The sequence below is a fragment of the Pelophylax lessonae genome (assembly GCF_965119305.1).
Source record: "Pelophylax lessonae genome assembly, chromosome: 1".
Taxonomy (NCBI): Eukaryota; Metazoa; Chordata; class Amphibia; order Anura; family Ranidae; genus Pelophylax; species Pelophylax lessonae.
Window position 1 is genome coordinate 235,926,225 of NC_138768.1, and position 24,983 is coordinate 235,951,207.

At 40.7% G+C, this 24,983-nt stretch overlaps 1 protein-coding gene across 1 annotated transcript in view; it reads left to right on the forward strand.

Moving 5' to 3' along the window:
• Positions 1-24,983, forward strand: part of DNAH10 (dynein axonemal heavy chain 10) — a gene marked incomplete at its 5' end in the record, with an annotated part of 236,277 nt that overhangs the window by 115,871 nt on the left and 95,423 nt on the right. Inside the window, 12 exons of the mRNA XM_082256636.1 lie at positions 1,133-1,285; positions 3,708-3,896; positions 6,273-6,419; positions 9,269-9,460; positions 11,317-11,435; positions 12,377-12,535; positions 12,899-13,034; positions 13,119-13,241; positions 17,997-18,131; positions 19,405-19,621; positions 19,713-19,832; positions 24,533-24,678. Coding sequence (XP_082112762.1) covers positions 1,133-1,285; positions 3,708-3,896; positions 6,273-6,419; positions 9,269-9,460; positions 11,317-11,435; positions 12,377-12,535; positions 12,899-13,034; positions 13,119-13,241; positions 17,997-18,131; positions 19,405-19,621; positions 19,713-19,832; positions 24,533-24,678 — 1,836 coding nt within the window. The remainder of the gene's footprint in view (positions 1-1,132; positions 1,286-3,707; positions 3,897-6,272; positions 6,420-9,268; positions 9,461-11,316; positions 11,436-12,376; positions 12,536-12,898; positions 13,035-13,118; positions 13,242-17,996; positions 18,132-19,404; positions 19,622-19,712; positions 19,833-24,532; positions 24,679-24,983) is intronic.

Sequence of the window (24,983 nt, forward strand, 5' to 3'; positions counted from 1 at the left end):
ACATTTGGCAGCTTTACCAAATCCTGCTCCAAATGCATACGGTTAATGATATATATATGTATACACTCACCGGCCACTTTACTAGGTACACCTGTTCAATTGCTTGGTAACACAAATTGTTAATCAACCAATCACATGGCAGCAGCTCAATGCATATAGGCATCTAGATGTGGTGAAGATGACTTGCTGAAGTTCAAACCAAGCATCAGAATTGTTAAGAAAGGGGATTTAAATGACTTTGAACATGGCATGTTTGTTGATGCCAGATGTGCTGGCCTGAGTATTTCAAAAACTGCTGACCTACTGGTATTTTCATGCACAACCATCTCTAGGGTTTACAGGAAAAAAAAAAAGAGAAAAGATCCAGTGAGTGGCAGTTGTGTGGACGAAAATGGCAGAGGAGAATGGGCTCGAGATGATAGAAAGGCAACAGTAACTCAAATAAGCACTAGTTACAACCTAGGTATGCAGAAGACAATCTCTAAATGCACAACACATCGAACATTGAAGCAAATAGGCTACAGCAGCAGAAGACCACACCAGCTGCCATTTCTGTAAGCTAAGAACAGAAAACTGAGGCTACAATTAGCACAGGCTCACCAAAATTGGATAATAGTAAATTGGAAAAACATTGCCTGGTTTGATGAGTCTCAACTTCAGCTGTGACACTCAGATGGTAGGTGTACCTAAGGTGTACCTAATAAAGTGGCCGGTGAGTCTGTGTATATTTATGTGTGTATATATATATATATATATATATATATATATATATATATATATATATATACTGTATATAAAACCTCAAAAACAATATAACATGCTTGACTTTTTGACATGGAATGTGATGTGTACAGCTTCTGGTTTTTGACTATCTGTGGTTATAATTTTTCATTATTTCTTTAGATCTCAGATTGTAATTCACCCTGATCATTAAGTTATCAACTATATTCAAGGATACTTGCACTACTGAACAGTGTGTACTTCACCAGAGCAGAAAAAAAAAATTTCCCTTATAAATAATTTATAATGCAACAATTTTTATCTACAGACTGTCAGTGTCTGTAGTCACAATGTGTACTGTACGTACTTACATCGATCTGCTTTTACTTGAAACTCGATATTATTTTTATAGGCTGTTGGTAAAATCTTTTCTGGCCTCGCTCAATGCGGTGCTTGGGGATGCTTTGATGAATTCAACCGAATTGATGCTTCAGTATTATCAGTCATTTCTTCTCAGATACAGACTATACGAAATGCCCTAATACACCACTTAAAGAAATTTCAGGTAAGTAAGTGCGCCTAAAAAGTAAAGTCACTTTTATGTGTGTGTCTGAGATCCCACATGGTGCTAAACTAGCAGCATTGCAGCTTCACATTGCTGATTAAATTGTTTTGAACATTTTCACTGACATTGTTGGTAGCATTGCCAATGCTCCCTGACATTTAAAGCATTTGTTAACCTTATTAAATTAAAAAAAAAAAAGTATCCTGCTCCTTTAAAGCATGTTATACACCACAGTGCTTATGCTGTGTAATTTGGCCCCCCATATAACATGAAATACCTGGCTATACCCTCTGCTGTAAACTGACCATGGTTTATCATGGCTGCTGAGCCCTGACACCGTGGTCACGTTACGTGCCTCCGTCATCTGCAGCTCTGCTCTCTATGGGCCCATTCACACAGGCTTTCTGATCAGGTCCGCCTGTCAGTTTTTCAGGCAAGCCTGATCGGATGCTCCATGCACCCCTATGAAGCAACAGATGTCAGCGGTGACATCTCTGCTGACACCCACTGCTATTCGATCCGATCCTGTCCCTGAAATCCAGACGGATGGAAACCCTATTTTCCATCCATCTGTTGGATCGGATCAGATAGGATTGGATGAAAATGGACGTTTTCATCTGATCTTCCATAGAGGAGATCGGGGATCTGACAGGTCCGTCTCTGCAAAGTAAGCGGAGACGAACCTGTCATCCGCCTGCTCAGCGGGGATTGGCGGATCGATCCTCACTGAGCAAAACGGAGTCTGCCGGGCGTAAAGCCAGTGTGGAAGGACCCTATCTCCTGTGTCTTCATCCCTTTTCCCCCTCCCTGCCTGTCAGCTCTTACCAATCCTGCCCCCCCTCCCCCCCGCTTCCTGCTGCCGAAATACCCTTTTAAACTACACACAATCCCCTCTATCATAAAGCCTCCTATGCTGCAGTTTACGTTCTTTTAAAAAAAAGATGCCTATTTCTACCTGAATTCACAGCGCCGATAAGTGGTCACGTGATTCCGCGGGGTTCCCCTCCTCCCCGGCTGACGTCTCGGCTCTCTCCTCCCCTCCTCCCGACTGACATCAGCGGTGAAATCTTGGCCCCTCCCACTCTAGCTGTCAGATTGGGAGAGGGAGCCTCATGAAGTCACGTGACCGCCAATCGGCGCTGTGATTTCAGGTAGAAGTAGGCATCTTTTTTTACAAAGAACTTACACTGCAGCATAGGGGGGCTTTATAACAAAGGGGATTGTGTGTAGTTTATAAAGTGGCTTAACAACCACTTTAAGAAGGTAAATGTGTGTGTTTGGAGGATGGGGTTATATGTGGTTCTTCACCTTGCATTTCCCCCATGTTTTGCAATATACAGCAGCAAAGTGAGTTGCAAACAGGTCAAGTTTAGCTGCATTATAAATCTGTAAAGTTACCCATACAAGTAAGATGATTAACCAGATCTGGTCGTGATCATTAGGTTTGTAGGTAATAGCAGACACTCTAGGTTTTTTGTTCTTTCAGTATAAGGTTGTATAATTTTGTTTGTGGGGTTCTTAGTGATGTCACCAGTATCCGAAGTGTCTGCTTACACTACTATATGTCATTAATATACACACAGTGGAACAAAATGTTATGAGAACTGAAGCTGTCCTACCCTTTTTTGCCAGGATTTTGGATACTGTTTTTGTAAGCATCTATTTAGCTTTCCCAGATTGGTTGTTCTCTCCCTGGTACATACAGCCATACACCCCTGACCTTAAAGCGGAGTTCCGGTCTATGTTGCAACTTTAGTGATTCCTGAAGTACTCGCTATGCTGATTAACAATTGGGCATTTTACATTTTTTTTCGGGGGTCCCTTACCTTATTTTCAGGGCATTTTTAATTGTACTTCCTCCTTCTCCCCCCTCTGTGGCCACAGCCACCGACATCCCTTCCTCCTTTGCATTGCATCCTGGGAGCGGTTTGTCATCACTCCCAGAAGGCTGGAATCAGGAATAACTCCCAGAACACTCCCTGGAATCAGGAAGAAGGACACAGCAGATTACACTGCGGCTTCAGATGCCCACGTCTAAGATGGCCGCACTCAGACAGCATTTTTAAAAGTAAGATTTTGACTAAAATCCAATACTGTACACCTCGTAAGTATGAGAATAGCGGTTCTGTAAAGGGCGATGGATTAGTATTATAGGGGTATTTTTAGTTTGGTATTTAGGTATTTGAGGCCGGAACTCTGCTTTAATTTTGTATTATCTAATCCTTAGCATTCTCTATCCCCTAGATTTCTTCCATGTAAGCCAAGAAGTAGGTGGTTCAAAATTTGATATAAATTAATATGTTTCAGGTTGAGAAGCCCTACATAATGGTATTGCTGTAATGTATCCTATTGTAAATATAGTGCTTGAATTCTATCAATATAAAACAGTTTTTTTTATATTTTATTAATGGTTGCTTTTTAGTTTGAAGGTCAAGAAATTGCCATGGATTCTCGAATGGGGATCTTTATTACAATGAATCCTGGATATGCTGGTCGCACAGAGTTGCCAGAATCAGTTAAGGCTCTTTTCAGGCCTGTGGTGGTTATTGTACCAGATCTTCAGCAAATCTGTGAAATCATGCTCTTTTCAGAGGGCTTTCTAATGGCTAAGGTAAGTGTGCTCTTGGAAGTTACAGAAATGTTAAGATGCATCAATTTGGTAAAAAATTATTGTACGTTTCCTAAAAAATACACAAATCTTGAACATGATTAGAAATCATGTTCCAGTACAACACGGAACTGTCAGTTTGTTCTAGTGTACATGTAGTGTGGGGGATAAAACTTCCTAATAAATTAGTCCTCTTCGGGGCTTGCTGGAATCGTACAAATAAATTGCATATAAATATTGTGTAGTGTCTTCCAGCCAGCATGTGAAGTTCTATATTCCACATGTTGAATAAAGTGAGACAGCTGTCTGAAAGGGGACAATTCCTGCTGGGCTGTCTTTAGCTAACCTACAGTACCTTGGCACCGCTGTGTTGTGAACTAATGTTTATTTGTAAAATGCGGATTTTATATTAAAATACACACGTTAAAACCTATTAATTCCCTAGTCAATAAAAACAAATCTTTGAGGTTATGGAAGATCTAAACCATCTGACAGTTCTTTTAAATCTGGGGGATTTCATTGCGGGATCACTGAAGAAATGACACTTTGCTACAATGTAAAGTAGTGAGTGTGCAGCTTGTATAATAGTGTAAATTTGCTGTCCCCTTAAAATACCTCAACACACAGCCTTCAATGTCTAAACCGCTGGCAACAAAAGTGAGTACACCCCTAAGTAACAATGTTCAAATTGGGCCCAATTAGCCATTTTCCCTCCGCTATGTCATGTGACTCATTAGTGTTACAAGGTCTCAGATGTGAATGGGGAGCAGGTGTGTTAAATTTGGTGGTATCGCTCTCACTCTCTCATACTTGTCACTGGAAGTTCAACATGGCACCTCATGGCAAAGAACTCTCTGAGGATCAGAAAATAAGAATTGTTGCTCTACATAAAGATGGCAGAGGCTATAAGAAGAATGTTAAGACCCTGAAACTGAGCTACAGCACGGTGGCCAAGACCATACAGCGGTTTAACAGGACAGGTTTCACTAAGAACAGGCCTTGCCATGATCGACCAAAGAAGTTGACTGCACGCACTCAGCATCATATCCAGTGGTTGTCTTTGGGAAATAGACATATGAGTGCTGCCAGCATTGCTGCAGATGTTGAAGGGGTGGAGGGTCAGGCTGTCAGTGCTTAGACCATACGCCGCATCCTGCATCAAACTGGTCTGCATGGCTGTCGTCCCAGAAGGAAGCCTCTTCTAAAGATTCTGCACAAGAAAGCCCGCAAGCAGTTTGCTGAAGACAAGCAGACTAAGGACATGGATTACTGGAACCATGTCCTGTGGTCTGATGAGACCAAGATAAACTTGTTTGGTTTAGATGGTGTCAAGCGTGTGTGGCAGCAACCAGGTGAGGAGTACAAAGATAAGTGTATCTTGCCTACAGTTAAGCATAGTGGTGGGAGTGTCATGGTCTGGGGCTGCATTAGTGCTGCTGGCACTGGGGAGCTACAGTTCATTGAGGGAACCATAAATGCCAACCTTTACTGTGACATACTGAAGCAGAGCATGATCCCCTCCCTTCGGAGACTGGGCTGCAGGGCGGTATTCCAACATGATAACGACCCCAAACACACCTCCAAGATGACCACTGCCTTGTTAAAGAAGCTGAGGGTAAATGTGATGGACTGACCAAGCATGTCTCTAGACCTAAACCCTATTGAGCATCTGTGGTGCATCCTCAAATGGAAGGTGGAGGAGCGCAAGGTCTCTAACATCCACCAGCTTCGTGATGTCATCATGGAGGAGTGGAAGAGGACGCCAGTGGCAACCTGTGAAGCTCTGGTGAATTCCATGCCTAAGAGGGTTAAGGCAGTGCTGGAAAATAATGGAGGCCACACAAAATATTGACGCTTTGGGCCCAATTTAGACATTTTCACTTACAGGTGTACTCACTTTTGTTGCCAGCAGTTTAGACATTAATGGCTGTGTGTTGAGTTATTTTAAGGGGACAACACATTTACACTCACTACTTTTCACAGTAGCAAAGTGTCATTTCTTCTGTGTTGTCACATGAAAAGATATAAAAAAATATTTACAAAAATGTGAGGGGTGTACTCACTTTTGTGAGATACTGTATACAGTAAGAAGCCAGGGGCTGATTCAGCCCACCAGTCCCCAACTTCAGTTAAAATATCAGTTTTCGATGAACTGACTCTTTTTAAATGAAATGTGTGGTAGATAGAGATGGAAGAGTAATTGGTGTAGTTATCTTGTTATGGCTTACTGCAAATATATCACGTGTATAATTTGAGTTGACAATCCATTTGCAAGGATCCAGAGATCTACAGCTTTGCAAAACATGTATGAAAAGCTTTACTTTTTTAAAAAGAGGTACATCTGTAACATGTTATTTATTCTCATTTGTAACATTTTAGAATTTGGCAAAAAAGATGACTGTCTTGTATAAACTTGCCCGTGAACAACTGTCCAAGCAACATCATTATGATTTTGGGCTGCGTGCACTGAAGTCTGTCCTGGTGATGGCTGGAGAGCTAAAGAGAGGCTCACCGGACCTGCATGAGGTAAATATTGGGCTTTGTCAGAGTGGGTGTGACCATGTTGAACTGTACATAAAACTCTTTTGAGTTTATGGTCTTTATTGTTTTCTATGGCCCTTTGTGAAGTGTAAATGAGAAAACTGATTTCAGCGGAACTATGCAAAAATGTCCCGATGTAATGGGTACTAATGATCCCATCAGAGGAATTTAGGAGAGTGGTATCAATGTGGCCAGAGATGACACATTAAAAACTTTCAGCCAAGTTTGTGCTATTAAAGTTTTTTGACACCCTTATGCATTTTGCTACAGTGCCTTGAAAAAGTATTCATAACCCTTGAAATTTTCCACATTTTGTCATGTTACAATCAAAAATGTGAATGTATTTTATTGGGATTTTATATGATAGACCAACACAAAGTGGCACATAATTGTAAAGTGGAAGGAAAATGATAAATGGTTTTCAATATTTTTTACAATTAAATATCTGAAAATTGTGGCGTGCATTTGTATTCAGCCCCCTGAGTCAATACTTTGTAGAACCACCTTTCCCTGCAATTACAGCTGCAAGTCTTTTTTGGGGATGTCCCTACCAGCTTTGCACATCTAGAGAGTGAAGTTTTTCCCATTTTTCTTTGCAAAAAAGCTCATTGTTGCATAGGTTCTATGTAAATGTGCATACACCTTAATCATTGTAGTAGTATGTACTGTACATATACACATCTAGATCAATAACTCTCCCTAATTGGTCACTGTACCTAGCAAATGTATATTGGGCACAGCAAGATTGGATGAGTCAAAGAAGGCTGCTGTTTACTACCCATGTAGTGTTCAGGGTAAACAAAAGGCCAACCTTTGAAGTGGAACTAATTACAGTAACACCAACACAACACTCAATACTTTTAATATATTTCCTTCTAACTGAAATCTATTTCTAATTACAATATTATTTATAGCTGTTAACCACTTGCTGTCGCTGCACTGCCTATTTATGTCGGCAGTGTGGCTCTCCCAGGCATAATCACGTTAATAGGCGTCATCTGCCTGGGAGGCCACTAGGGGGCGAGTGTGCGCCGCCGGCGGCGCTTTCCGGCGGCGCCTTCCGGCCCCCGATTGTCAGCGGGGAAGCCAGTGCGGGTGTCAGGCGGCTCCGATTGCCGCCTGACACTGGCGATCTCTCCCCACTGACAGAGAAGGACGAACGCCTGATATAAACACGGGCGTCCATCCGTCCTCCCTGCAATGATGACAGAGATTATGCGATCCTGCTATATATGTCTCTATGATCATTTCAAATGCCCAACCCCCCCCCCCCCCAGTAAAATCACTCCCCTAGGCTTACATTTAACCCCTTGATCACCAATAGTATTAACCCCTTCCAGAATATGTGCAGCAGGTCACCCAGGGCCCGCTTCAAAACTACCAGAACAAGACAGAAATGTCTGGTAATTGGAGATGCAGAATATGTGACATCCTCTACCATTATATCAGAAGCCTAAATCCAGATTCCTGATATTTTTTGGAAAGGAACAACGTATGCATGAAGTACAAGATTCTGTCTATTTGCTCCTGTGACCATTGAAATTGCAAGTCCCGTAACAATTTCAACATAATCCCTTAGTGGAGAATAAATTGTAAATTAGGGAAACTGCCTTAGGGGACCTTGCTGTACACATACAGTTTCCAAAGGCATATCAGATATGGAGAAGTTTTCAGTCAGCAGTAACAAGTGACTAAAATGTGAAAGCTGGGCCTTTCCCCAAAAGCCGACATGAGCCAGGCAAGTATCAACCAGCAGATTGTTTCAAATAGATTGCTATCGGGACATTGTACAGTCCAGGGCTCAAAATAGCCCTGCTTGAAGTACATTTCGGATGGAAGGATCATATACTGCTGAAAAAAAGAAAAGGATGGATTACCTATTACTGAGAAAAAAGGTGAGGAAGAGAGAGAGATATTACTTTGTGGGACATATTTCCTGCAGTCCATGTAACCCCCACCAAGGTAGTGTGTAGAAGGAGATGGCCATGTAGGCTTGTTGAACATCACCCATTGTTTGATGGAGCTGTGACTGCACCAGTCTATCACTCTAGTAAGGTGGCATGTGGCCTCGGAGGGGAAACTCCTGTAAGGGAGTTCCTCCTTGCTGTTTTCAAAGTCAAAGTATAGAGCAGTGGAGGCGCAGCTTTTTATGTGCCCACAAAAAATGGATAAAGGTCTTGTAAGAGGTATAGAAGTCTTGGCAGGATATTAATCTTTAGAATTCTGCACCCTCAAAAGCCATGAGAATTGACTTTTGTGCCAGCAGTCATAGTCTATCTTTATTTGAGGAAGAGGTGGACGAAGAGCCTAGCAAGATCTCTAGGAATGCTAGATATTTATTGATGGTTTCTTTGTATTTCAATGGAAAGCTTTCCCATATCTGATAAACTATTGCCAGGGTAAAGTGCCACTTTCAGTGCCTCCAATATTTGACAGTTTATTTGGAAGTTAGAAAGAGCACTATAAAGCTCTAATTTCACCTGAAGATTGGGAAGAAAAACAGGCTGGTGACGACAAAGAACATATCATCTGCATAAGCCACAACCTTCTGCTGTCCTGCAGAATCTATGGTCAGGTTAGAAATATCTGGGTGCTCCCTGATGAAAAGGGTTCTATGGTAATAATGAACAAAAGGGCTAGATTGTGCAGCCTTACCTGGTACCATTCGTGATGTTGAAAAAGCAAGAAAGGACAACATTTAGGAAAAAAAAAACTCTTAAAGGTACTGATCCCTAAAATCTATTTCATAGTTCAATTTCTTTACTTGAATTACTTGCATTTAATATAATTTTTTTTGTAATTACACTTACCATTTGTGAATTCTTATGTTTTAGGATGTTGTACTAATGAGGGCTTTGAGAGATATGAATCTACCCAAGTTTGTGTTTGAAGATGTCCCCCTTTTCCTTGGTTTGATCTCTGATTTGTTTCCGGGATTGGACTGTCCCCGTGTTCGCTACCCCAACTTTAACGATGCAGTGGAAGAAGCTCTAAAAGACAACGATTATGTTCTGCTCCCTGTTCAAGTAAGCACATCCATCAAAGAATAATTATTCAACCAATTTTATTTTTACATTAGTGAATTAGTACTTGTTTGACTGTTAATATATTTCTAAGTAATACCATGAAAAATGTCAAGGAGGGATTATTAATGAAAGGTCTGACTAGGTAATGGTGTTATCTAAATTTATATTATAGCGTGTTGATATGGCTCAGACACTGCATCTCTTTAAATAAAGGTTTTCCTTTTTTTTTACTTTTTTTTTAACGAAGGACCAGTTCACTGTCCTTCACACTGTTTGGTAGCGGGACTGTGGCCAGTAGGAGTTAAAAAAAAAAATCCTAGCTTTGGAGGTCAGTGGGATTAAAAATACCCTAGTGTTAGTGGTTAGCTGGTGTAATAAAATGCCCCTACATTAGTGATCAATAGGACTAATAAATGCCAAAAGATTAGTGGGTGTTGCTATGGCTTAGTAAAGCTTTGTGTCACTGAAATGGACCAAAGGTTCTCCATGCAAATCCAGTGACTCAGCTAAAACCAACATCACTGCATCCTCCCTGTCACTTAGGGCATTCCTTTATCCTTTATTCCTTTGGGTGTAGAGAGGAGAACAAGAAGTTGTTACTAATTCTTAAAAACTAGAGTTTATTTGTTAAGCACTTTCTGAATCACAGACCCAGAACAATCATAATGCAAGTAAAGTTACAGTGAATTCAAAACGTATTCAAATTTGAATATCTGTTTTAGCCAAAAACGGAGGATCAGCATGGCAACCAGCCAGCAAGAGCAATATGAATGTTTCGTTAAAGCAGTAATAAACCCAAAAGAAAACAATAACTTTACTGTTGGTTATACATTTTTAGATGTGATGGTTGCATTAGTTTTCTTTTTTAAGCTTTCTTTCTTCTATTTTCATCTGGTGATTCAGCCAGTAAGTTTGTTGTTTTTCAAAAGAGCAAGCTCTCCTGTAGATGTATCAGTTACATGGATTAGACAAACCATTTAACACTGGCAGGGGTACTTACAGTGGTCAGCTTTTATTTGTTTATATAAAACCTTTATCCCAAAAGGCATAAAAAATGTGTGCTGTAACTGCTTATAAAGTGTTGGCTGGAGTTTGGCTTTAATTTATTAGTGTATTTAAGTCTGCTAGTACATCTAACACTTTCCCCAGATTAACAATATTGCTGTCCAAATGTGCCCTCTATGCTCATTCATTGGAAGTGGGGGGGGGGGGGTACTCTAATACAGGAGGTGTGTTACTGGTCAAGTAACCAGGTGAAAACAGAGGAAAAAAGCCTAAAAAAAGAAAACTAATGCATTCACTACACATAAGGATTGGTAAGCTGCAATGTATTACTTTTTGGGTTTAATACCACTTTAATGATACATTTCCTTTAGTGCCCATTAGGGTTTAGGCCTGTCTGTTCCAGTGCATTGAATAGGCTGCCAAAGCATTAGAAAGGACCAAAAAAAAAGGGCATGCACCATTTTTTCAACACAAAGTGCGTTACTGTGCCTTGGGCTGTACTGCAGCACATGTACATCGGTTGTGCATTACAAAATCTAGCAAAATAATTGGCACCGCAAGGTACTAACGGACATTACATGCATTAAAGAAAAGCCCATGGTTCTGCAACACACTGCACTGGAAAGGTCCGAATGGGGCCTTATTATGGAAGAGGCTGCAGCTCCTGCTGGATGTCTGTTCTGCCATGTTAAACAGAATAACATTAGTGCCTCTTGTTTACTATTCTGTCATATATTTTTGATTTGGTTTTAATAAAGGTATTTTATACTGTGAGGATTATATATGTGAATATATAATTATAATTTGTATACTAACTAACTGAAATGTTAAATATATGGAATGGTTTATAGGTGGATAAAGTTGTGCAGATGTATGAGACAATGCTTACCCGTCACACTACCATGGTAGTTGGACCCACCGGAGGGGGAAAGTCTGTCGTGATTAACACTTTGTGTCTGGCACAGACTAAGTAAGTACTGTTTAATAGGTACAATTAATATTTTTTTAAATGGACAGCTATGCAAAGTATGCAGTACATTGCTCATGCATTAGGCCAAACTTCAGACCTGGTAATAAGCAAAAATTTACTTTGATGCAAATAAAGCAGAACGTTGGTAAAAAAAAAAAAAAAAAAGGCATTGTTTAATTACAGGCTATTTTTTAACATGTTAAATGATGTGTTATGTACAGACATTCATTTGATACACCTGCTACATGCCATAGCCAGGTAGGTGACACACCTATTTTCTGCTTCCTATGTCACTGCTTAGCCTACAGCTTGCTTGTTGGGCAAATATTCAGCATAATCACCCCTGTCTAATTAGAAGGCTGGTGATAAAGGAAGCAGCACATCTATACAAAGATGTAGCAAAGATAAACCAGGATGTGGCAGTGTTATTTATGACTTTGCAGTGTGATAAAGCTATTGATAATACAAGAGCTTACACAATAAACATATATGTATTTAAATTGTGGATGTCATTGTTTACTCTGATACATGAGGATCAAAAACGGTACCTATGTATACATTATCATTTGCCCTATATCATATCACTGCGCACCATGGCATTCCTCTTGCTATCCTATACCTGGGCATAGAGAAATATTATTTATTGCTCCCTCTTTAATGTCAAAGTTTTCTATCCATCCCTACATAGCAGCTGAGAATACTCTGTGTAAAAATGCATTTTACCTACTTTCACTGTTCATTATTTATAGTTTCTGTTGATCTCAGTAAATGTTGCTTTATATACTATTGGGGCGGGAAATTACCTTACAGAACTTCCATGTACAAACAGTACCCAGACATCATTTCTGCTTTTGGAGATTTTATGTACCAATTTCTAATAGATTTCTAATGTCAGAGAAGAAAGATAGCAGCATTATAAATTACAATGTTGCCCTTTACAGGCTTGGCCTTATGACAAAGCTGTATACACTGAATCCTAAAGCCATGAGTGTCATCGAGCTGTATGGTATCCTGGACCCCACAACAAGAGACTGGACAGATGGTGTGCTTTCTAACATCTTCAGGGAAATCAACAAGCCAACTGATAAAAAAGAGAGAAGGTAAAAGGATGTTATTTCTTCTGATGTATACTAAACACAACATTGTCATAAACTGTTAAAGTTATAAAGGGTTACACACCACACACCATCACATCACACCATCACATTGATCTTTTACTGAATTCCACATAAGTTGCAGATTCACATAAGATCCATACGATTTGTATTCACTAATACTCCTGTTCTGAACTGTTAGCTGGCCAGCCTTATACTGCAAATAGCAGCAAATGTCGCCAATAAAAGTAACAAACACTGGCAATTGCAGGCAGGTGAATGTACCTGAAATAGAACAGTCCTTCTAAATAAATACAAACAACATGTTGTCTATGTGTGTACAGTAAAACCATACTTTGTCATGTACAGGTACATTTTGTTTGATGGAGATGTGGATGCACTATGGGTGGAAAACATGAATTCAGTGATGGATGACAACAAATTGTTGACCTTGGCAAATGGAGAGAGAATTAGACTTCAGCCACACTGTGCTTTATTATTCGAGGTCTGAGCTATTTTTATCTTTTTATTGATTTTTATTATCCACAGTCAAAGACATACTAGTACTGATAACTGTTGGTTTCCATAGGTTGGAGATTTGCAGTATGCATCACCTGCAACTGTATCCCGATGTGGAATGGTCTTTGTTGATCCTAAAAATCTTAAATACAGACCCTTCTGGCAGAAGTGGGTCAGCAACAGACAGAACAAGGTAAAGAAAGGATGTTATTTTAGATGATTTGATGAATTACCATGATCCTAAATACAGGTACAGTTATATTGTAGTGTAGGAACAATCAATCTGCAGTCCAATAACTTACACCCTCTACCATAGGAAAATAAGAAAATATTGCGCTCATGTCCAAATCCGAAAACAAATAGGAAAATACTTAAAACAAAGAGGTACAGTGGTGATCGAAAGTTTGGGCATCCCAGGTAAAAATTTGTATTAATGTGCATAAAGAAGCCATGGAAAGATGGAAAAAGCTCTAAAAGGCATCAAATTACAGACATTCTTATAATATGTCAACAAAAATTTGATTTTATTTCCATCATTTACACTTTCAAAATTACAGAAAACAAAAAAATGGTGTCTGCAAAAGTTTGGGCACCCTGCAGAGTTAATATCTTGTACTGCCAATATTGGCAAGTATCACAGCTTGTAAACACTTTTTTTAGCCAGCCAAGAGTCTTCAATTCTTGTTTGAGGTATCTTTGCCCATTCTTCCTTACAAAAGTCTTCCAGTTCTTTGAGATTTCTGTGCTGTCTGTCACACACTGCTCATTTAAGGTCTATCCATAAATTTTCAATTATGTTGAGGTCAGGAGATTGTGAAGGTGTGTTTAGGATCAATATCCATTTGTAGAAGCCATCCTCTCTTTAACTTCAGCTTTTTCACAGATGACATCAAGTTACCATCCAAAATTTGCTGAAATTTTATTGAATCCATTCTTCCTTCTACTCATGAGATGTTCCCTGTGCCACTGGCTGCAATACAACCCCAAAGCATGATTGATCCACCCCCATGCTTAACAGTTGGACAGAGGTTCTTTTCATTAAGTTCTGTGCCCCTTCTTCTCCAAACGTACCTTTGCTCATTCCGGCCAAAAAGTTTAATTTTAACCTCATCGGTCCACAGAACTTGTTTCCAAAATGCATCAGGCTTGTCTATATGTTCATTTGCAAAGTTCAAACGCTGATTTTTGTGGTGAGGACGTAGAAGAGCTTTTCTTCTGATGACTCTTCCATGAAGACCATATTTGTACAAGTATCTCTTTATAGTGGAATAGTGTACCACAACTCCAGTGTCTGCCAGATCTTTCTGGAGGGATCGTGCAGTCAAACGTGGGTTTTGAATTGTTTTTCTCTCAATCCTGCGAGCTGTTCTGTCTGATATTTTTCTTGGTCTTCCAGATCTTGCTTTAACTTCCACTGTTCCTGATGACTGCCATTTCTTAATTACATTCTGAACAGAGGATATTGACATATGAAAAAGCTTTGCTATCTTCTTATAGCCTTCTCCAGCTTTGTGAGCGTCAACTATTTTCAGTTTCAGTTTTCTAGACAACTGCTTAGAAGATCCCATGGTGCTGATTGTAGGGGCAAGGTCAGATGAGTCTGGGCATTTAAAACCTTGGAGATTGACATCACCTGGTCTTCCCAGACGATGATTGAGAACAATCCATGACACTGGAAGGTCTCAGCCTTGCAAACGGGGCAGTGCATGCTATAAATTCTGCAGGGTGCCCAAACTTTTGCAGACACCATTTTTACGTTTTCTGTAATTTTGAAAGTGTCAATGATGGAAATAAAATCTAACTTTTTTTTAAAATATTATAAGAATGTCTAATCTGTAATTTGATGCCTTTTGGAGATTTTTACATCTTTCCTTGGCTTCTTTATGAACATTAATACAAATTTTTACCTGGGGTGCCCAAACTTTCGATCACCACTGTAGCTGTTGATGGTTTGGGAGAGGCTCAGGCTGAGGATTCCTCTGCAGAGGGTTCAGACTCTGAGGAACCATTTTCAGCATCACACTCTCAGAGGCTACTGATTCAGTCCCTCACCAAAATGGTTGGGACAGGGTTTAAATTACCTCCTCTGGAAATGTCAGAAGCCTCCTTTTCTTCTTTGTGTTCTTTGTTCTCTCAGCAGAATTCCCAGGCTTTTGCTTTACACCCCCTGTTGGAACAGCTGGTGTATGAGGATTGAGATCATCCTGACAGGTTGTTCATGCCTCCAAAGAGATTTTCTTTGCTTTATCCTATGGAGAAGAAAATCAAGAGGAAGTGGTGTATGCCTTCGGTAGACGCTGCTATTTCTTCTGTGAACAATAATTTGACCTGTTGATAATGCCCAGGTTTTTAAGGATCCAGCAGATAAAAAGTTGGAATCCTTACTTAAAGCTTCCTTTGCTTTATTCCCCAATGTTTCTTTACCCAAGGGTAAGACAGGATCTGACCTGGTGGCTGGTCCTCAGCAACCTAAACAAGGGGAAATCTTTTCTGCCTGTGACCTGGAAGGTAATAACCACAGACGCCAGCCTTGTGGGCTGGGGAGCAGTCCTGGAGGAAATCTCTATCCAGGGAAGGTGGTCTCAGGTAGAAAAAGTTTTACCCATCAACATCTTGGAGGTCCGGGCAACCCGTTTGGCGCTGGTTTCTTTGACGACCAGACTGCGGGGGTGTCCTGTCAGGATTCAGTCCGACAATGCAACTCTGGTGGCTTATATCAACCATCAGGGGGGAACCAGAAGCCAATCAGTGCAGAAGGAGGTGAACCACATCCTGTCTTGGGCAAAGAGTCATGTTCCATGTTTGTCAGCGGTTTTCATCCCGGAGGTGGACAACTGGCAGGCAGACTTCCTAAGTCGCCAGCAGTTGTTTCGAGGGGAGTGGTCCCTGCATCCTGAGGACTTTCAACTGATCTGCCAACGTTGGGGTACTCCCGACGTAGATCTATTGGTGTCCAGGTTCAACAACAAGCTCGACAGGTTTGTTTCCAGAACCAGGGATCCAATCGCGATCGGGACGGATGCCTTAGTGATTCCCTAGTTTCGGTTCAACCTGATCTGTGGGTTCCCTCTGGTCCAGCTTTTGCTGTTGAGCAGAATTCAGGTGGAGGGGAAGCCAGTGATCTTAGTGGCTCCGGCTTTGCCCAGGAGACCTTGGTCTGCGGAAATCGTAAAATTAGCAGGAGGAGCCATGGTTGCTTTCATGTCATCCAGAGCTACTCTCCCAAGGTCCCATGTTCCACACTACTTTACGGTCACTGAATTTGACCGTTTGGCTATTGAGATCAGAATCTTAAGAGATCATGGGGTCTCTGGTACAGCTCTGGCTACGTTGATAAATGCCAGAAAACCTGTCTCTAGGAGACTCTATTATAGGGTCTGGAGATCCTACATTTCTTGGTGTGAATCCAAGAGATGGCATCCTCATAAGTATGTCATTGGAAGAATTCTTTCTTTTCTTCAAATAGGAGTGGAGTTGAAGCTGGCATTAGGAACCATTAAGGGGTAGATCTCTGCCCTGTCTATTTTCTTTCAGAAACCATTAGCAACGCACTCTTTGGTGCAGGCTTTTTTCAAGGCATGATTCGCACGGTTCCGCCAGTCAAGCCACCCCTATGTCCTCGGAATTTAAATCTTGTGCTCTCTGTGCTGCAAAAGAAATCTTTTGAGCCTTTCAGGAATATTCCCTTGGTTCTCTTAAAAAGGAAATTGGTCTTTTTGGTTGCCATAACCTCAGCCAGAAGGGTGTCGGAATTGGCGGCTCTTTCCTGCAAAGAGCCATTTTTGATGCTTCATCAGGACGGTGGTCTTACGCCCTTATCCGGCCTTTTTTCCTAAGGTAGTTTCCAGTTTTTATCTAAACCAAGATATTGTTCTACCTTCCTTTTTTCTGAGTCCTCAGACTACGAGGGAGAAATTGTTGCAGTCAAAGTCTGTTTAATAATGTCAGCACTAATTCGTAGTACTGATGCGTTCTTTATTCTGCCAGAAGGGCCTAAGAAAGGCCAAGCGGCAACTAGTTCCACTATTTCCAAGTGGATTCCTCAAGTCATTGCTCAGGCATATGGCTTAAAGGGTAAAGTTCCACCCTTTAGGTTAAAAGCTCACTCTACCAGGAGGGTAAGTGCTTCATGGACAGTGCATCATCCAGGTGTCTATGGCTCAGATTTGCAAAGCTGCTACCTGGTCTTCAATTCATACATTCACAAAGTTTTACCAAGTGGATATAAGAGGCAGAGAAGGGGCTCAATTTGGAAGTAGCATACTTCAGGCAGCAATATAAGCTCTTTCTTTGCCCAGGGGCAATTTTGGGGTTACTGTGTCCCCTCCCCTCATGGGCATTGCTTTAGCACATCCCACATAGTAATTTATTACTGGCTCGGTGTCCCGTGATGTACGATAAAGAAAATAGGATTTTTCCTTCAACTTACCTGTGAAATCCTTTTCTTGGAGTACATCATGGGACACAGAGGTCCCTCCCCTCTTTTCTGGGATCTTCATTGCTTGCTTTGAAAACTGAGGTTCTTCCTGTATGGGAGGGGTTATATGGGAGGAACTTCCTGTCTGTTGTTTGCCAGTGTCCAATCACCTAAAGGAAGCGTATAACCCAGATAGTCATTATTACCCGCTCAGTGTCCCGTGATATACACCAAGAAAAGGATTTTACAGGTAGGTTGAAGGAAAAATCCTATTTTTTGCTAGCACATCATTAATTAAAATGAGAATAGCTTAACCTTTTTAACTAATCTGCGAACTAGTGAATAGTTTGTATTCCTTTAGTATATTAACCCCAGTGTAGTATGGAGCCCTTTAATAACACAATACTTTGTGATTGTAGAAATTAACATGTTTTTTCCTTTGTTTTGAAAATTACAAGTTCTTGATTTATTATTTAGGGACTTACATTTTTTTAATGTGCTTACAAACACTTTCTTCTGATTTATTCATAGCAAGAGCAAGTGGAATTAAACCGTTTGTTTGAGAAATATGTCCCTCATTGTCTGGAAATGATTGTTGAAGGAATCCTTGATGGGAAACAAGGAGAAAAATTAAAAACAATTGTCCCTCAGACAGATCTAAACATGGTAATTATAAATGTTGCTTTTTTGGCACTTGATTCTTGAACCCCTGTTCAAGTTCATGTTCAGTCAGGAATGGTGCACATATCATTGTCTTGTTATAAATAAAATATATCTAGCTTAAAGTGGAAGGAAATTCTTATGCCTAAATACTCCTCTGCAATCATCAATGTACGCTAAAGTCAGTGTTATGACCCAAAAATGTATACCTTTATTTTGTGGTATTCCCGGCCTGTTACATACCTGCAGTCCCTCTCCTTTCTGATCGAAGGATAGCTAGTGAGTGTGTCTAGTAAGGTCTAGTGGTGTCACTTCCAGAGGCGACATGCCCTGCTCCTCTGTAGCCAGTGGGTGCGTACAGGATGATCGCAGACTCACCTGTCAGAGCTCTCTCATGGTTGGGGACACTTTTGTGTCCTTTTTCATGAGAAATTTAGGAAATAATACAAATAAATAAGAATTGCAGAAGGTTGGGTCCACATATGCAGCTTTGCAGGGCTTTAAATCAGAACTGGCTATGGGTTAAGGGAGCTAGATGCGGGGAGAGCTGTCAGTGTAGCCTGAAGTGCTTTGGGGTGTCAGCACAAATCACAATATACACAAATCACAGCCCGCTATGCCCACTCTACCTTATGATAAAGTTGTCCAATCCAGGGGAAGAAAGTAACGATTTGTAATATTTAGGCTTAGTGCAGAGAAAACTGTCACAGACAGGCTGGAGTCTCTGAGGAAGGAGAAAGCCAAGCAGCCAATTAAATCCTGCCTGCAGTGCAGAGTGCTACTGAAAAGGGAGTACAAAGCCACAGGTTGTGTACCTGCATGTACAAGGTCTGGTCCAGGAGTTGGATGACAAGAAGGCATTGAATCCTTACTGGGTGTGCCCTGGAGATTGAATGCAGAGAGAGCTGTCACCGAAGGGCTGGAGGAGTCCTTCTGTGACAGCTCTGTCTACATCCAATCCCCCTGGCCATAGCCTGCAAGAACTCACTGTAAAATGTAAAAAGTAGTACCAAAGTTTGTGTCATACAAAAACACAACATATACTGTATAAAAATACATATTCTGCATAAACCTTACATAAATTAAAAGTCAGAGACAAAAAAAGCTAGAGACAATAAATTGGCTCGGCAGGCTCTACTCCTATAAGTCAGTTGGTACAGTGGAAGTGCAGATCTAAACATAATATACATAATGCAGTTTCATTAACTTATGTAATATAACCTGAGCAAAAAATGAACTCATCAATTCATATGTTACACATTTTTGCTAAATGTTTCAGGTGACACAGCTGGCAATGATGCTGGATGCTTTAATAGAAAAGGAAATCGAGGATGTCAATGTGCTGGAATGCTACTTTATAGAAGCTTTGTATTGTTCATTGGGAGCCACATTACTTGAGGGTGGAAGAATTAAATTTGATGAGTATGTAAAGCGCTTAGCATCAATGACAACAGTTTATGATGAGAAGTCCCTGGCTGAGCCTGGAGAGCTTCCAGGTGAGTTTCAGCATACTGATCATTGCCACAAGTCAACTGTTCTCAATGAGCATAAAAAAAGGACATAAATTATCTAATCTCTTTTGTATAGGTCATCTGCCCACAATCTATGATTTTCATTTTGATGGTGAGAAAAAGAAATGGATACCTTGGAGCAAGCTGGTCCCAAAATATATCCATAAATCAGAGGAGAAATTTATTGATATTCTAGGTAGGTTGTATGCTCAGTAAGTGAATATTTAACACAATGGGTATGTCAGCCTTTTTATACCTGCTTGTAATGCTGCTCAGATACAATGTATTTTTTTTTTTTTTATGCAGTCTAGTTACTGTTGGTAAAAACATGTTTTCTTTTAAACACAACGTATCTTCTAAATGGTCTGGAGTTGTAAGTGGGGAACCCCAATACTCTGTCCTGTGACCCGTTCTGTTTAATTTGTTCATAAATTATATTAAGGTTAGTAAAAAAATAGTTTAATCTCATTGTTTGCTGATGATACCAAGCTTAGCAGAGTAATAACTTCCCAGCAGGATATAGAATCTTTACAGGAAGACCTTGATGAAATGAAGGGATGGGTAACTACATGGCAAACCAGGTTCAATATTGAAAAATGTAAGGTAATGCATTTGGGGACTAAAAAGTTTAATGCAAGTTACTCGCTATGGGGAAAACCTCTTGGGGAATCAAGGGTAAAAAAGGATCTGGGGCCTAGTAGATGACAGACTTAGCAATACAGGCAGTCCCCGGGTTACAAACAAGATAGGGTCTGTAGGTTTGTTCTTAAGTTGAACTTGTTTGTAAGTCGGAAGGGGTACATTTTAAGTGTAGCTCCAGCCAAAACAATAATTTTTAGGTTTTTTGGGTAGCATTGGGAAGGGTTAACACCCCTGTGAGGTTTGTTTTGCTGTCTGTGCCCCTGTTCAGAAGATGTTGCCTTACTTTCTGTCCCTGTGACAATTGGATTTGGAACATTTTTGGGTTGTTGTGGAAAAAGGATTGGTGATAAAGCTTCAGTGGAGACACCTTTTTCCCATGATAACTCTTCCAAGAGTGAATTTCCCTTCCTATGGGGAGATTCCCTCTCACTTCCTATTGTCTCCTTCTGTTTGTAAGTAGGAGTTGTTTGTAAGTCGGATGTTTGTAACCCGGGGACCGCCTGTAGCATGCAATGCCAAGCAGCAGCAAACAAGGCCAGCAGACTATTAGTATGGGTATCTACTCAGGAGATAAGACTATAATTCTACTACTCTACAAAACTCTGGTTCAGTTACATCTCGAGCATGCTGTCCAGTTTGGTCACTAATCCTCAGGATAGATGTGCTGAAACTGGAGGGAGTCCAGAGAAAGGCAGCAAAGCTAATAAGGGGGCTGGAGGAATTTAGTTATGAAGAGTGACTACAATCATTAAATTTATTCTCCCTGGAGAAGAGATGCCTAGGAGGAGATATGATTTCAATATACAAGTATCTAAATGGTGATTGTAGCATAGGGATTAACTATAACAAATATAGGAGCCCAAATGGAACCAAGCAATAGGCTTTTACATCCACCAGGACATCAATCCAGTGCCAAACTTAGTGATTGTAAAGTTTATTTTTTTTTTTTTAAACAATAAACATGTTATACTTACCTGCTCTGTGCAGTTGGTTTTGCACAGGGCAGCCTGAATCCTCCTCTTCTCAGGTCCCTTTTCGCTGCTCCTAGCCTCCCCCTCCTGTCAAGTGCCCCCACAGCAAGCGTCTTGCTATGGGGGCACTTGAGCCGAGCTGCAGCTCCATGTGTCCATTCAGACATGCAGCTGCGATTCAGCCCTGCTCCCTCTCCTGTCTTTGATTGACAGCCACGGGAGCCAATGATGCAGCTGCTGTGTCTCAGCCAATCAGGAGGGAGAGTCCCGAATGGCTGAGGGACTCGTGGACATCGCTTGATAGAAATGGGGCTCAGGTAAGTATTAGGGGGTGCTGGGGCGTCTGCTACACACATAAGGCTTTTTATCTTAATGCATAGAATGCATTAGGATAAAAAACCTTCTGCCTTTACAACTCCTTTAAGTGTCCGGTATCTGCAAGTAAGAAAACCAGGGGGTCCATACTATTTCAAACAGGGATTGTTTATACCGTAGCTAACTAATTTATTTGTGTAACATAATCCAAGTTAGTTTATGCTTCATTAAAGCCAAGTCAATCACTGGGCTTTTCCAAGCAGTAGCGATAGCTATTTTAGCCGCCAAAAACATATACTATACTTTGACACTTTTCATACAAAAGGCTCACTTGGCTTTTGGATTACACTTTTATTACCAGGTATAAAGATTGAGTGTGTAATCCCTATTAACCACTTACCATCTGGGTCAATACTGACATTTCTCACATACATGTAAAAATCTGCATTGTTCGCTAAAAAATTAGAACCCACACAAACATTATATATTTTCTGAAAGCAGAGGCTCTGGTGAATAAAATGCTGGTTTGGTTTGGTATGTCAGCATTTTATCAAATACAAAATTTCAGGAAATAAATACACGGGGAGTTATTAACTGACAGATTAGATAGAAGGATTGAAAATTGACAAACAAAAATAAAGTTGGCTAGCCCAGGATAAGGCTTCCTACTTCTAGCATGACCCAGTTTTTTGTTAGTGTCCTAGGAGGATGGACATCTTTACTTTAGTTTTGCTGAGAAAAGTCCTACCAACGTTTTGCTGAGAAAAGTCCTACCAACGTTTTGCTGAGAAAAGTCCTACTAACGTTTTGGTAGCCTTGTTTTCTGCCCAATCAAGATTTTCATAAACTGCTGCTTGGGTTGGTCTCTACATAGCAAGTATCTGGATCCACCTTTCCTCAGCCCAGGTCTGTACCTGGACCCTCATGAAATGGATGTTGCAGGGCTACCAGGGTAATGGCCTTCGGACACTGAGTTTCGCCTAAAGCACTTTCCACACTCCATTCTGGTAACAAGTTAGCTACGGAGTACTTTCTGGGTCCAAAACCACTGGCACTTCCAGATGACCATGTTTCACAAGCCAACAACTAATGCAGTATTGAATAGAATGAAATTATGATTTGATAAACATCCAAATTGATTGTGATCTTATGCATATTCTCCTTGGGAGATGTAATGTGTCCCACCTGCATTCTGGACATTAAGCCATTTTCAAAACAACAAGCTCTCATCCAGCTGTATCAGTTTACAGGGATGAGACAAACCACTTAACACTGGCAGGGGTGATTACAATGATCAGCTTTTATTTATTCATGTAAAACGTTTATATCTTCAGTGTTGTGTTTGATGTTCAATGTCTTGCTGGAGGTCAAGAAATGTTACTTTTGTTATTTCAGTCAAAACCTAAGCCAAACTCCAAGGTATCCCACAAGTCTTTAGCATGAAGGTGCAGCCTCACTTTCATGCCTTTGCAGACAATTGGACAGCTTGCATCTGAGATGGTTGGGAGGTGCTGTTTTCCAGGGACTGCAGGCTAGACTTTTGCTTCCACCCCCTTCCTTTGTTTTACAGGTCCAATGCAATGAATTGCAGAACTGTTTCTGGAGTTCTACTAACCTGTCCTGTTTTCACCCCATCCTGCATCAAGTTGGCCTAAATGCATTTATTCATTCGACCACGTCCATCACAGCCTACCTCCATCAGGAAGACTTTCGGGCTGCATGTCCCCATGTTCGCTTAAATTCTGGCAGACAAAGAAGTTTTGACTGTCCAGACCTTGCACAGGTACAGAAGGATCTTGAACTTTCTGAATCAGTGCTAGAACCAACTCATCATTCACACATAAAGCAAAAATATTAGCTGGCAACTCCAACATCCATACGATTATCTTTGTTTCTTGCATAGGAGTAGAAAAAATGCTTACATGTTTAAGCGAGTAGCCTTTTGCATAGGGCTGTGAACAAGGCTACTCACCAAAATATGTAAGCATCTTATCTCTTCCTGTGCAAGATATAAAGATATTCATGTGAATGTTAGAGTTGCCGCCTTCTATTTTTGCTTTATGCTAAATTCTGGTGTATTAAGGACACTATAAAGAGCCTGAGCACCTGTTTTTGGATTCCATGTGCAATTTAAGGATCTGTTCCCCGTTGTGAGTGCTGCACTTGTTCCCTATTTCCGTCCTCATTCACACAGCTTAAGCCAGAGTTTTTTGTTCCCTAGGAGAAACTTCAAGCTCTGATGCCGTTCTCATACTCTGCAGTCCAGGAGTTGCCCAACTCTACTTCTGCACGAGAGTCCTGGTGCTCCTTTGAGGCAGTTCTATTTTTTCCCAGTTTCACCCCAGACCCCTACAACACAACATTCTGTCTCTGTGGGACAGGTTAATCCAGTTCCTGGACAGACCGATTCGCCTGACACCGAGGATCAGGTTGTCCCCTTATTTGATTGCTCAGGAGCCTGGCTCTAAAATCAGGGAAATCCTTCCTTCCTTTCCTCTTTCTTGACCTTGGGAACACATAACCAACATATAGTGGGGTCTTCTCAAATTTGACTGCAAAAGTGGGAATAAGCTTTAAACTGCACTTGGTACTTAGTTCCATTGTTTTAAGTGGGCCTGTTAACATTTTGTTGTTTGTTGCCCACCCCTAAGAGTGAGAGGGGTGTATAATTTTTATGTTTGCCAGTGTCCCGTCATCCTGTTTTTGTCAGTAAAACCTAGCAGTCAATGACTTTCTGTGTCCCTTATTGAACTCCACACAAAGGATTTTACAATGAGTACAAAAAATCTGTTTTGTGGAAGCTGAGGTGTTCCTTGGCAGCCATCAAATGGCAAGTTATTTATCATTGTTTTTTCATACAATTATTTTGAAAATGTGATCATATTTATTGTATATATTATATTTATAATAAAAGTCAGCCTGCAAAAAGCTTGCACCAAGCCAGAAACCTTCTTTTAATGTTTTCTAGTTCCCACTGTGGACACAACTCGCACAACATGGCTCTTGGAGCAAATGGTGAAAATCAAACGGCCAGTAGTTCTTGTAGGTGAATCTGGGACATCAAAGACTGCAACTACTATGAATCTCCTAAGAAACCTGAACAGTGATAGCACGGTACATTGTATAGATTATTGAGGTCTCTGTGTTTTGCTATGGAAGATGTATTAACATTACTGCATTAAAATGGCATAGAAGCTCTCCTTCAATTGTGTCAGTCTACCCCATATTGGCATTGTATGACCAATAAAGTATGCTAAAACTAAGTAAACATTTGGACTGACCAGAAAGGGATCACTTTGACACGGTTGGATAGCTAGAACAGGTATTATAATAGATGTAGACCAAGAATGTCTTTTAATCAAAAGTTATCTAGAAGTATCGGAGGACGTGTGCTGTAGGATTATTGAGACTCTTAACTG